The sequence below is a fragment of the Drosophila innubila genome, chromosome X (genome assembly GCF_004354385.1).
Source record: "Drosophila innubila isolate TH190305 chromosome X, UK_Dinn_1.0, whole genome shotgun sequence".
In the NCBI taxonomy this organism is placed as follows: Eukaryota; Metazoa; Arthropoda; class Insecta; order Diptera; family Drosophilidae; genus Drosophila; species Drosophila innubila.
The window spans coordinates 14346796-14361533 of NC_047626.1; the positions used below are offsets into that span (position 1 = coordinate 14346796).

The 14738-nt window shown below is 37.8% G+C and overlaps 1 protein-coding gene across 1 annotated transcript; it reads left to right on the forward strand.

Moving 5' to 3' along the window:
- Positions 1–2267: 2267 nt before the first annotated feature.
- On the forward strand, positions 2268–2503 carry LOC117793706. Its single transcript, XM_034634090.1, has one exon. It carries the CDS (start codon positions 2346–2348, stop codon positions 2487–2489), a length of 144 nt encoding a protein of 47 aa, XP_034489981.1. The 5' UTR covers positions 2268–2345; the 3' UTR covers positions 2490–2503.
- The last annotated feature ends 12235 nt before the right edge of the window (positions 2504–14738 follow it).

Below are 14738 nucleotides of genomic sequence, written 5' to 3' on the forward strand. Positions count from 1 at the left end.
GATGAACATTAATCTGAGGAATAACACATGCTTAGCAAACTCATTGCCATTATGCATACATATATACTGGCACAATATTTACCTAATAAATACAATGGTAAACATCGAAGCCTTCTGACTATTATACATATTTGAATCAGCCTGTAAAGGATTATGTTGCTTCAGTAAAATGTACAATCTACCGAATCTATTCATTCCAATGAATATGAGTACGTTTATGAGTTTAGATACATCATTCAATATACATAATTGCTAAGCTAGAAGGCTTTTGCATTGCTGCAAGGTCTGAGTAGGTACATTTGAAGGCTTTCCACTCTCAGTTTATGACCAATGACTCATCGTGTACTCACGCGGCACTCAAACCGCACTCACCCAGCACTCACAGAATGAATGCAACTCGCGCAATTATTGAGAAGTTTACATAGTCGTCTGCTTGATGACATCCATGAGCTAATCGTCATTTGAGCTACAAAAATAACTACTTATTCATACACCCACTGACACACGCACTCACATTCGTACTTGTATTCGCATTCGCATTCACATTTTGTACTTCACACCTAAGCGATTAGCGAGAATTTATTGTAGAAACATTTGTCGTGACGATAACATTTTATCATTATTAGTCCCTCATATGGCGCTGCAGCTAATGCAGAAAGTCAACAGCGGGTATGGGCGACGCAAAAATACCCTTTATTCACATATTATATGATCAAAATTCTTACGCACTGTAATTATGTATTTTAACTAAGAAAATTTAAATAATGCGTTCGATACTATCACGTTTACGGAAATTTTTAAAACTCTCCAACTAAATATAAATGTCTGCTTATTATTTATGATCTTTTATTAAACTAGTCATTAGTTCACTGTTTTCATGAATACAGGGTATTTAAACTTTACCAAACACATAACATAAATTGACGATAGTAAAAAAAGCTCTAGTAGTAAAACAAAAAGTTTTATTTTTCTGAGTAGCACCGAATGGGAGATGACCTAACTAAATAAAACGTTCCAGTACCTTTATACTAATAAATAATTCTATTAGTAAAAAAGTATCAATAAAAAATAAAAAAATTTAACATAATAAATATCTGACTAATTTGCTTAATAGAGTATTAACTGTATTAAAAACATAGGAAATTTCAAAATTTATATATACATTTATTTTTGTTATTTATTTCATTATTGATTTGATTAATGTCGTCGTATTCAAAATACCCTCATATTTATAAAAATTAATAAAAAGTATATATAGAGATATTATGTCCAACTTTATAGTTTCTCTTTTTTTAGAGTATTAACTGTATTAAAAACATAGAAAATTTCAACATTTATATATACATTTATTTTTGTTATTTATTTCATTATTGATTTAATTAATGTTGTCGTATTCAAAATACCCTCATATTTATAAAAATTAATAAAAAGTATATATAGAGATATTATGTTCAACTTTACAGTTTCTCTTTTTTTTTTGACTTACTATGGAAATCCAGGGAATTGATTGATTTGTTGCACTTAAAACATATATGATTAAGATAGCAAAATATACAGGTCAGTGCCAAAGATTCAAATACACAAAAATAAAAAGTAACATATGGATAATTAGAATCTATATTATTTTTATTCAAAATTTGCCAAATTTGATATAGAATTGTTTGGTCTTGAGATGTTGGTAATAAAAATATCTATTTAGAACCCAATTGCGTAAAATGCAATATACTATATACTATGAAAGAACTTGAAGGACAGAGAGAAAAATCAACAAATACTCGGACATATGAATGTATGTTAGTTAATATAGAATGAGAATATTATAAAGTGTGCGAAGAAATTGATTATGTTTTTGTAATTAAAGCAAAAGCTTGCCGTTTCTATCGAAAACACGCGCAATATAACGCAACCGGCGAGATTAAGAGATCTTGATAAACAAATACTTGTCTAATAAACAAACAAAAACATTGCAAAAGAAAAAAAACAACAAATATATGTCTATAAAAGCTTGCTGCAAAATGTGCGAAAATTCTTATCTAATGATCGATAATGCTGTTTTGCCCGCAGCGAAGGAAGAGAGTTTACAACAAGGGAGAGAGAGAGGGGAATATCGAAGGTAAATCCGTTGCTAAAAAGCTTCGGGTTGACGTGACCAGCCGCACATAGCGAAAGCTCTCGACTGGAAATGGGGAATAGGGAATGGGGCTGGAGTCGGTCCCGCTGCGTATTGCCCGGGTATATAAAGCGACATGCAGGCCGTGAGACTCGCGCATAGTGCAATTACATATCTCCATTGCCTGTTCAGTTGGATTTATTCGCTTGACGCTCGAAATACACTCACACTTAACATGTGGACTAAGATTGCGATTGGCGGTGCGCTGGCTGTGATGGGTGGAGCGCTGTATGCCAGCGTTGTGGACAACTTTGCGTATGTGGATCGCTCCCTGGCGGTGGCCATGCCCAAGGCGAAGCGTCACGAGGTCAAGGAGTAGCCCACACACCGAAGTAGAGAGGAAATGATGAAGTTACAAGTTGTGAAATTGTGTGTAACTAGTTCCGATTTGTCAGCGAAACAAAATGAGCTAGTTCATTGAGTAGTTCCATTTGTGATTAAATCGCTATTCTAGCTTGTTCACATCAACTACAAGCGAGATCTAGTGTCAACTCCATCATCATTCACTTGCCGGAACGAACAACAAAACTTTCTGTCGCCGTCATGGCCTTAAATTATTTATAATTGTGCATTATAAGAAACATCTGTATATATATATTTTTTGTTTGTTTTTTTCTTTTTTTTTTGCTTATTTAGTTCATCAACTAAGTTCCTAAAAATACATATGTACGATTAGTGAATAAATAAAATAATGTTTAAGATAACAATGTGAATCATATGAATGAGTATGTTGTGTTTATTTGGCTAATAGTTCATCTGTTCCCATCAAATTTAACCCTCATTAATGAATTAGGACGTCTAGAAATACTATAAATATTTGTGACTGTTTGTAAACGGAGAAAATACGTTTTCTGAAATGTTTTAACAATTTTTGATCTGCAAAACGTTTAAACAAAATGACGTAAAGTCAAAAGATTCTGTTAACGTATTTATTGTGATTCGAGAGTTTTTTGCCAGAACATTCAATGCGACACGGTACGGGGATTCACAACTGACCTCCTGCTCAGTGCTCCTTTTCTACTGCTCCTCCACCTCTCACCATAACCGGTGAAGGGGAAGTCTGGCTAAAAATCTGTGGGCGCACTAAAATGACTGGCAAGCCGCAAATACTTTGTCAGGATCAAGTTGACACTCGTTTGGTCGTTGGCCGGTCATAAGTCCGACCCTGTCTGCCTGTCTGCCTGTCGACTGTCTGACTGCCGGTCGCTCTGTGGCAGAGCAACAAAACTGCGAGCTCCACAATGGCCACCGCACGCATTTGACACTCTTCTTCTCCATTTTTTTTTTTTTTTTTTTTTTGGCAAACTGACATGGACACAAATACAAACACCAACACGTACCCAAACATAGACCCGTAGCCTATAACGGAGTCGGAGAATCAGAGAGAGGGGCAACTGTCATGTGCGTGTGTGTGTGTGTGTGTGTGTGTGTGTGCGGAGGCATTTTGGCAGAACAGATTGTTGAAGATTTGATTTTGGGCAGCTCTCCTGCCCAGTACGTTTCATAGTGGCCAGTTAATCTAATGAAAGATGACGTTCAGTGAGCACTGGCGTCGAGTATGCTGGACATTGGGATACTCAGCAACAGCTGGATCGAATCACAAGCGATTTAGTCGAGACCTCGACTCTAGGATACCCGTTGCATACTTTTAGGCGCTTACATTTGCTTTAACTACTCTAAACAGCTTTTACTGCCATTCTACTATTCCAAACTTATGGCGATTAAATACTATGATGGGAACTAAAAATAAAAGATGAAGTGTCTTTAAAAGTGTCGGTGTTATTTTCGTATTGGCGTGCCAGAAATTTGAAACAAAGTTAACCTTAGTGAGGTTTAGAAATGTCAATGTGCCAAATTTGGTTGCTCAACCTTTAAAAGGCACTGAGATCTTGGTGTTCATACAGACGGACAGACGAATATGACTATTTCAGCTTAAAATCATGTGATACAGATGTATTAATTATTATTACCAAGACTGTGTACGGTAATATATGTATATATATTTATTTATATGTTTTGAGATGCATCCTCAACATTTCCACAAAGTTAAAGCACTCCTGTTGTGACTATGTACGGGGTATATACATAGTCGAGTCGTCCAACATTTCCTTCTTCGATATCTTGCTCCTCCTCTGTCTGCTCTGTCTCCTCAGTCCCGATTGCCACAGTGTTCCAATTGCCCCACACAGAGTATGCTGCTTTATCCGCTTTGGTCTGCGGCTGTTTGCTAATCATTCATCATTGCTGGCTAGTTTTAGGGCTGCTGATGAATAAGCGGCAACTAAAACAAGGCAGACCAAAGTGGGTGTGGCAGGTGGTGGATGGCTGGTAGCATCATTAACAGTTAGTTGGATCCGAAGCGGGAGCCGGAAACTGTACCTGAAACTGCACCTGATCAAAGTTCAATCGCTCGTCTCGTGTCAGCTTACCAAACACACACACAGACACATAGTGTGAGGGGAAGAGAGAGGGGCGTGGGACACGCCCACTTGTTCGCGAACCGACCAATAAAATTTGATTAGCCCCAAATCCTTTAGGTCGCTCTCTTAAGATGAAGCTGGCCAAAGGGCCAGCAATATGAGAATTTATGTTTGCCACACAGACTCAGATTCAGATTCAGATTTAGATTTGCCACTTGCCGCACGGCCACCATGCCACAGAGAGTGAGTGCGAGAGCGAGTGCGAGTGCGAGCGAGACAATCTCTGAGTATTGTATATTCATGGGCAACTTGCAACTCAGCAACTTGGCGAGGACTGCAGGACACCAGAAACGTGGCCCGAAGGCCGAGCCAGCCAACTTGGGTTAATTTACATTATAAACTTTGAATATTTTATTGTTTGTCTAGGAAAGGACACAGCTGGCGGCAGGCAGCAGCAGTTACACTGAGTGCCACTGTGCTACACACCACGGTGCTACAGTGGCTGAAGGGTAAGAGTGTGTGTGTGTGTGTGTGTGTGTGTGTGTGTGTGTGCGGGTCTAGGCCTTTAAGCTTCGATAGTGGCACTGTGGCATCAACTCCAACAACCAACCGACCACATTTATTGACACTTTGCGATACACACAGTCCGTTAGGGAAAGAGGCAGCAAGAGGGGGGAAAGAGGGAAAGAGATAGGACGACTTTTACCCCACTTGAACAGCTCCTGCAGTCGGAGCTCCCTCTAGGGACTCAACTCGTTGCTCTGATTTAATGACAGCATAAACATTTTTGTCCAAATTATGAGACCGCTACCCTACCAACCCCTCCCCCTCCCCTCCCCCACGCACTCTCGGGCACTTCATCCCTCCTTGGTGGTCATTACCATTAACGTTGGCAATGCCATTGGCAGCGCTGCTTGTTAAGCTTTTAAGCATCAAGTTACTAAATAATTAAACAATTTTCCGTTGCCAGCTCGTAAACCAAATCAACCGCAGATTTCTCCAGTTTCTCACCAAGCGGGACAGTCTCTCTACTGCAGGTGACCAAGGGTGGAGCGGGGGAGGTTGAGGAGTGTGAAAAGCAGCAACTGGCCATGCAGGGGAGTTTGAAAATTCGAAATTTCAGATGGAAATTGAGCTCCTAATAGATTAATTGGGTGTTCAACATAATAACTTATCTTCGGATAGGTCGTCAATTGAGGCATATGCGACAGAGCGGAAAAAGTCTGTTCAAATGTATTAATTTCAATATGACCGACTTATTGATACCTTACGACCAGAAAATGTATTGTAAATTCTATTAAAAAATGTAATAAAACCGAAGCTTGTAGTAGTTTAGTAGTTACAGTTAAACCTTTTCAATTCGTTGGTACACTGAAAAAAAAAGAACAACTTCTAAAATCAAGAGCATGCATCTTAAATATTTTGTTCTTATTAAAATATTATTTTTAGACCAACTTACTAAAACTAAGATTATTAATCTAAAAAATCTTAAAATCTTAATATAAGAATCAAAATCTTAAATTGTTAGGAAAGTATAAATAGGTACTATTTCAGCTGAAATCCCAGTTGTAACAAATTAAAATTACATTTATAAAATTACTGGAACTAAAATTACTTAAATAATACAGAATAAAATGTATATAAATCAAAATTAAAAAAATTATAAGTATAAAAAATAATTTTTGCTTATATTATTATATTTTTTTTATTTTAATTTTAAGAACATTTATTTTAAAAGTAAGAACTTGGTCTTATTTGAAATGGGCTTAAAATCAAGATGTGTTCTCTTAATTTAAGAATTTTATGTTCTCAACGCATTTTTTTGACCAAAAATCTTAGTTCTAAGACCAAAATCTTGATTTTAGATCATTTTTTTTATCAGTGTAACTATGGGCTTATTGTTGTTAATTCAGTCATCCCTTGACTTTTCCCAGTCTGTCGATGGAAAGCATGTTTGAGCAACTATCGAATACCAGAAAATTACTATCGAATGTATTTTCTTGAATTTCAACTGATTTCCTTTCATGTGGCTCGATTTTTTATTCTTTCCCTTTTTGGAGGCAATTTCCAAGATGCTTTTCGTTTAACGTATTCCATAACTTAGCTGAAAATTCTACTTTATTGGTTTCATACGTTTTTCCGACTACTCGCAGAGGGAATCTTAGATTATGGCGACACGTTTGATGAAATTTTTGTGTAATAAGCAGTAACACCCTTTCGCACTGTTGGGCAAGGGGTGGAGGGAGGTGGAAGGGGGAAGGGGGATTCTCTGAGGTTAGGAGTAATAAAAATATGAGACAATTTAAGCTAGATGTACATTGTTTCTCTTTCGTTGTGCTTTAATCCCAGCACGTGACCAAAACACAAAGACGCACTCTCACAACAATATCATGCTCCTTCTTCTTACCTTCGCTTTATCCCATCCTGGCCAGGATAAATAATTTATAAATTTTGCTTACGCAAAGATTAGCAAAGGATTTCGACGCCTTTTCTTTGAAAACTGTCTTGCTCTCAAGAAATCTCTATCACAAGCTCAATCTCTCGCATTCTCTCTCTCCAACGACCCGAGAAACAGAAAACTCATTTAAAGAAATGTTTTCTTTTTTATCGCCAACGTTGCGTCGCATCGAAATTAGCCATAGGAAAGTAGAATGAAATGGTTGGATGCATGCAATTCTCGCATAATAAATTATAATGCAAATCCGCGCTTAAGATCACAACAACAACGGCGCTGGCACCGGAAAAACGAAAAAGCCGGCCAGGGAAAATAGAACGGAAAAACAGGCAGAACACTTAATGTCCCCCTCCCCTCCTCTCCCTTCACCGCACCTCACCCAATCCCACGACATTGAATCGGCCGAGTTTTTCTCATTTTTTGTGTCATTTTTTTTGTTGCTCTGCGGCCGCCATTTAAAATGATAAAAATCGCAAACAATTTTTGCCCGGACCGCAGTCGACAATGACAAAATGCCAGGACACACACACACACACACATATATATATATATACACATAGATATAGATATAAATGCTTATGTAGATGTATTCATAGAACAGTTTTTGGCCATTTCAGAGTGAGAGTCTATGGGACAACCAGCACAAACGTATATAATACATACTTAAGCTGGCAATTTGTAACGCTTTGCATTCACCAATCAATCAATGGCAACCAGTTAGCCCAGATATTCCAGATATTTTACCACATATACAATACATATATATTTATCGTTGCAATAATACTTAATTTATTGCGGCATCTGCTGTCAGAATTGTTCTAATTGTTCTATTCAAGTGTTGATAAAAAACTGTCAAATAAAAAGCTAACAAATTTTAAACGCTGTACTACATAAATTTGAATGAGTGCCATTGCTTAATTTGGTAAAAAAAAAAGGGGGAAGAGATTTGAAAGAATATGAGCATTTTCTTTATAAGTTGGGACAATACTTGTTTTATTTGAAGCTCTAAAACTAAGTCTGAAACTGCTCGGCAATAAATAAACTTTTGACTAAACAATCTTAGAATGTCAAATTTGTAGTTAAGAGCGAAATCTGTGAAATAAACTGCATCTAATTTTTGACATGAAACTAATTTAAAAAAAAAACAAAGCACATTTTATTTAAAATAATATTATTAAGCGCTTGTTTTTCATTATATTCAGTTTGCAATATTATTTAAAAATCTATATGCTTATTATTATTATACGTATTTAAACACCAGTAGCAGCTATTGTCAAGTGTTAATCTCGGCTAAATCCCCATTTATTTTTATTTTTGTCTATTAATTATTTTTTATTTTTTAAATTATTATGTTTCTTATGTTTTATTGTTTTTACAACGCAAAGGGATTTGAAAATCTTCATGCTTATGAAATTTAGGAATTCCTATCTTTACTAAATGATATTGTCTGCTGTCCATTATGAGGTCAGTATCTGCGATTGGCTTTCGACCGCTTAGCAGGATTCGTTGTCCTGTCGTGCAGTCGAATAAATGCATTTCTAACTTTTGCCATATGCTAAACAGGAGAAATGTTGGGTGGTTAAGGAGCTGCAGGAGTCACCCTAGGCCTTAGTATTGACCTGATCCTCGTCCTTATTGTCATTCTTTGTCCTGGTCGTCGTCCTGTGACTGCTGCTTGCAATAATAATGCTAAATAATAAAACGCGGCGAAAGCAATAGAAGAAGTTGAAAGAATAAGGGAAAGAAATGATAATAATGCCAGGACAGAAATTGGTCAAAACAATATAAATGCAAATGCAGCGTAGATAACGGCGACGTCGACGTCGACGGAGGCAGAGGCAGAGTTGTTGGCAACAAAGTCCATGAAACGCATTTTAATCAGTTGGTAGCAAATGCTACCAGAGTCCCCCTCTGCTTTCTCTCCCCTTTCACCTTCCCTTCCAGCCGTGGGGGACAGTGGAAAGTGGGCGTGGGCGTGGGCGTGGCAGGTGCAGACCTCGTGGTCTGCATCACAAATGCGTTCAGTTTATGGCCTGCAGCGGAGTTGCAAAGCTGCCACACAACGGAGGCGCCACAAGTTAGCACCCGATGCTGTTGCAACTGGCCAGTGACAGAGGCAGAGCCAGAGTTGCAACCGGATCGCGACGTGGCCAATTGCAGCTACCTTCCGCCCCTTTACCTGTTGCCCCCAGTCCACCTGCCCCCGCCTCGTTGAACATGCATAAATCATTGACAAATCGCCGGGTGACTCCCATAAAGAGCAACTGGTGCAAACTGTAGGCGTGACAGCGCGAACAATGAACTGGTTCTGTTTTCGAATGCATTACCACTCGACCATTAGATCTCTCTCTCTCCCTCTCTCTCCTACCTCCCCTCTTCCGTTCCCCCAACATGTTGAGTAGCTCGAAGTTTGCTCGTAAATAATATTTAAAGTAAGATATGGATTAGATGAAATTACGTTAGTATTATTGTTTATTATTGATAACTTTTGACAAAACATAAAATTATAATTCTATTATACTATAATAATTATTATATATACCAAAGTTGCATCGTTTCAATAAATTTATCGACTTGGTGAATTAATGCCCTTGCAAAACACTGTATTGCATTTTTGACCGATTGTTCCGATGACAGCTATATGATATAGTGATGCACATTGTGTCAGATTGGTTAGGGTATCTCAAAATACAAGCAAGTCTTTCATACAAGTCTTAGTACCGATTGATCCTATGCTAGCTATATGATATAGTGGTCCGATCCAAAAAACAAAACAAACTTCATCTGCGAACGGTATCCAGGAACTTATATACCAAGTTTAGAATCTCTAACTTTTGAAGTCTCTGAGATCGACGCGTTCAAGCAGACGAACAGGCAGACGGACAGACGAACAGGCAGACGGACAGGGCTAAATCGACTGGGCTGTTGATACTGATCAAGAATATATATACACTGATAAAAAATTTTTTTTAAAATCAAGATTTTGGTATCAGAACTAAGATTTTTGGTCTAAAATGCGTCGAGAAGAATTTTGATTTTAAGAACATTTCAAATAAGACCAAGTTCTTATTTTAAGAATAAATGTTCTTAAAATTAAAATCAAAAATAAAGTAAATGAAAATTTTTTTTTATATTTATATTTTTTTTATTTTGAAATTTTTTTTTTTTTATTTTTTATTATGTTTTAGTAATTTAGTAATTTAGAGGGGGATTCGAACCGCCGCCTACTGCTTCTCAAATGAAACGGTTTCTCTAACTAGAGCGCCACGGTGCCATCATTTGTTTGATACGAAATAGTACCTATTTATACTTTCCTAACAATTTAAGATTTTTATTCTTATATTAAGATATTAAGTTTTTTTAGATTAATAATCTTAGTTTTAGTAATTTGGTCTTAAAATAATCTTATTTTAAGAACAAAATATTTAAGATGAATGTTCTGGATTTTAGAAGTTGGTCTTTTTTTTCAGTGTACTTAACATACATACTGCCCAAGAATTAAAATAAAATACTGCATTTGACTTGGGTTGCAAATTGAAGTTTAATTCTAAGAGAATGTTATTTAACAGTTTATTCCAATTATTGGAACTTCCCCCAAGCAAAGGTTGACTTAACCTAATCGAATTTCCTAGCTTTCGCCTTTCCATTCGCCTATCCCTTGTTTACATGCTGCTATTAACTAATTCAGATGCTAAATGACAACAGCTGTTCTCCGATTATTATCGCTCTCTCTCTCTCTTTCTATGTCTTCGCTTAATTTATTTAATTTTCTCGTGTTGTTGTTGTTGTTGTTGTTGCTGTCTTTGGTCTGTGTCGTTTTTTGGGGCATGGAATTTGCATTTGCATTTGTGGAAGACGGCCGCCTGCAGCGGCGTCTGTGGCAGCAGCAGTCGACAAGTTGCAGGACGCAAAATGTTAATGAATTGCCAAAATCGCAATGCAAGCGAAAATTCAATTTGCAAAAATAGCAACAAACAAACAAACAACAGCAAGAACAATTGCAATAAATAAATTGCACATTTGCCGACGCCTTTGCAACTTGGCTGCAAATTGGCGTTGATTGGATTTGAATGTTGCATGTTGCAAGCAAGCAACGAGAGGTTGGCAAACAAAGAATTTAGAGGGCCGGTTGCAAGGGGGGGGCACACAAAAGACTTTTGCATGCTTCATTATTTCTTGGGCTAAATTAAAGGATAATAGATTTATATGCTTGCCTGGGCAGGCACAAAGACAAATACACACAAGTAGTTGCAAGGATGCAAGGATACGCGAGTGCGTATATCTATTAGTATATATGTATGTATGTACATATATTAAAGATGCATATATGTATGTAGTCGCCAGATACATTGTGGCATCCTGCACATGCTGAGTTCTAAGATAGAGATACGAGCTCATGCTGTGTGCATTTTGTAGTGCAAACTGATTTTTGTCTCCCCCCCGCCCCCTCATCCCCCTAAATATGAAACTTCTTGGAGCTTTAAGCCTATTACAGGCAAGAGGCAACAAGCAGCATAAACAGCAACAGCAAGAATAACTGGCTACCAATAATATTACCCAAAGGCCAACAATAAAGTTGCTACAATCCAGACAACAAGTAAACGCATCCATCTCATTGTTGCTGCCCCGTTTCTGACTGCTGCAAAGAATTTTAAGCGAAAAATTTTTGAAATATCAAAAAAAAAAAAAAAAAAAAGTCTACTTTGATTTTATAGCTGGCTGAAAAGCGGCCAACAAGCAGCCCTAACAACAACAATAACATTTTCAGCAACAGCCAGTGGAAACTCAAGAGCAATAAGCATAGATTCTCAAGACATCCAAGGATGCAGGCATTCTGAAGAAGGGGAGTGAGAAGGGGAGTGATACACCAGCTGGATAAAGTTTACAAATCGCCTGACTAGAACACAATATAAGCTATACTATACTTCAAAAGTTGAATGCCAATTACTCTATTTGAATATTGTCTTGATTGTACAAATGCGCATTCATGGTTTTTACATATTTAAAACAAAAGATGCAGTTATTCATCTAGGGAATCAATCAACAGAGGGATGTTAAGAGAGAAAAAAATTAGTTAGAGTTCGATTTTCTTATTTCAAAAAATAATTTTGCGTCAAATATCGAATTTACATCGACCTAGGTTGTTTGCACTTTAATTATAATTTAAATATATGAATATTTTTAAATGAAAAATAATTTATACTTACGTGTAAATTAAATAACAATCTTTATCAGTATAAAATATAGTTAATAGTTAATATACGTGGGTCTCGCACTAGCAGTGACATTGCTGAAATACCCAAACACACGAATACAATGTAACACACAACTTACATCAGTTCAAATCAACAGCTTACTCAAATAACATTAAATTTTAAAATATTTAAATCAAGGCTGCAAACTACAAAATTTTGTTAAAAATTTGGTTTATATGCCCGCTAAACCCAAGGTTTGGGTTCGAACCTTGGTTCAATTTCACACAAAAAAAATATTTTTATTGTTATATCTTTTTCTCTACATTTTAAACTAATTAAATTTTTTTTAAAGAAATCAAATTTTGATGATAATTTAAATTTATTTAAAGATATAAATATGACTTTCTTCAAACCAAACAAAGTCTCAAATAAATGCGTAATATTAGAAAACCATAAAATGTATGTAATTAATTTTTTTATGAACCGCACCTTAAATTTTAGAAAGCGGTTCAGCTTAGGTTCGGGCTCGCAAAGTAAATAATTCCAAGTTTTCGGATCATGATCCGGCTCAGGCTGCTTCAAAACCCGAACCGAACCGGTTCTACGAGGTTCGGTTCAGACCCGGCATGCAGCCTTGATTTAAATAATAAACAATTGAGAATCCTGGTCCCACATATATTTTTAAGACCTATGTTTGTAATACCACAGCTATATGTTCAATTATTGCAGTAAATATTTATGTACATACATTTAGATCAGATCGATTAAAGAACCGAAAATTGACATGCTATAGCTTTTCATCAATTTTCCATATTTGAGGATTAAGCTTTTCACTTAAAGCCGCGAAGCAAATTCCCAGAGTCTCCATTTTGTGCGAACCAGTTTCAAATTTAACCAAATGTGGGATACTTGGTAACTTTGTTAGCCGCTTGCTGCTTAAGTAATTGCCTGTTTGTTAGACTTATGGGCGGCGGGCCAACAAGAGTTGGGCATGGCTTTTGGCTGGAACTGAATTGCAGAGCTCGGACTCATTAGCCAAGAAGCCAAGAGCAAAACAGACCTAAAGCGAAGTAGGGAAAGGGAAGGAAGAAAAGAAATGGACTATTTTAAAGTAAACTCGGACTTGGACATATTTAGAACGGTGGTGTGGGATGGGATTCAGGAGCGGGTCTAGGATCTGGGGTCTCCACATCGCTCAGCGGTCCTGGCCACGGTTGCGGTGAAGTTTTATTGCATAAATTAACTTGGCCAAACACAATTTCGCAATTATTTTGCAATTAATAATTTATGTGCACAGCCTGACCCGGCGACCAGACCAAAGAGCAATCGTAGTATGAGCCTAGGCAAGGTTGGTGGGCGGTGGGAAGAAGGGGGGGCATGACAAAGAAAGGGGAAAGGGGAGTAGGGGTAGGGTCAAGTTGTCTTCGCTTGTCTGCCAGTTGCTACTCATTATATGCATTGCCCCTACCCCCGTTTTGACCACCCCAGAGCACACTTTCCTTCCCACTTTAATGGGCTTTTAAGTGGTGACTTTAAACGAGCCATCGCACCACTGCACCACCGCTTGTCCACCACATTTGCCACCACATTTCATACTGATTTTGATATCCGCGTGAGGTTTTTGGCCTTAGTAAAGTTTTGCGGTCGAATTGTTGTCGTGTCCTTTGGGTTGTTCGGCTTGTTCGGCTTGTTCTGTTGTTGTAGCTGTCACTTCATTACTGTCACATGATAACTGGACCCCCCAATGTGGCTAGGGGTTTGGGGCCCTTAAGTGGCTTTCACCTTGCCGCCTACCAGACCCCCATAAAAAAAGGCGACATGAACTTGGCCACAAGGGAACTCATTATACAAAGTCCAGCTAACAGTTACCATTTTGCCCTCTCCCTCTCTCTCTATCAGCATCCGTATGAGGCACGTTTTATGACACACACATTTGTGTGTAGTCGAGAGTATCTGTATCTGTATCTGACGCTGCGCATGTATCTGTATCTCGTATACTGGTTATACATATAAAAAAAAAGAACGCATTTTGTACATTATTGGAAATCGTGAGCTTCGTTAGTGGCAAATCTGTTGCAAAGTAGCCAGCGCCTATTGCTGGACAACACATACAGCTAGCACACAACCAACACCCCCTCACACACACCCCTCACACACACCCCTCACACACACCCCTCACACACACAGCCACGAGTGGTTGCCCTTTCCTCCCATGGGCTGGTCCATTTCATTCGCTTTGTGTGTGACAGTTTCTCTGCCTTTGGCATTGTTGCCGAAGCTTATCATTTATTGCTGCTGATTGGTTTGGCAGTCCATCCCCCATATCGCATTCTTCCCACCCCCCCCCAACCACCAAACCCCAGATTCATCCCCTCAACGACCTGAGCTTTGCATATGCGCTGCATATTCGTAGCACACAATAAGAAATTCAAGTCGAGTGCAGTTGAACGACTTGAAAATACCCCTGAAAACGAGATGAACATTTAAGATCTAAATAT

Coding starts and splice junctions, on each gene's coding strand:
- LOC117793706 (XM_034634090.1), top strand. CDS start 2,346: ATGTGGACTAAGATTGCGATTGGCGGTGCGCTGGCTGTGATGGGTGGA.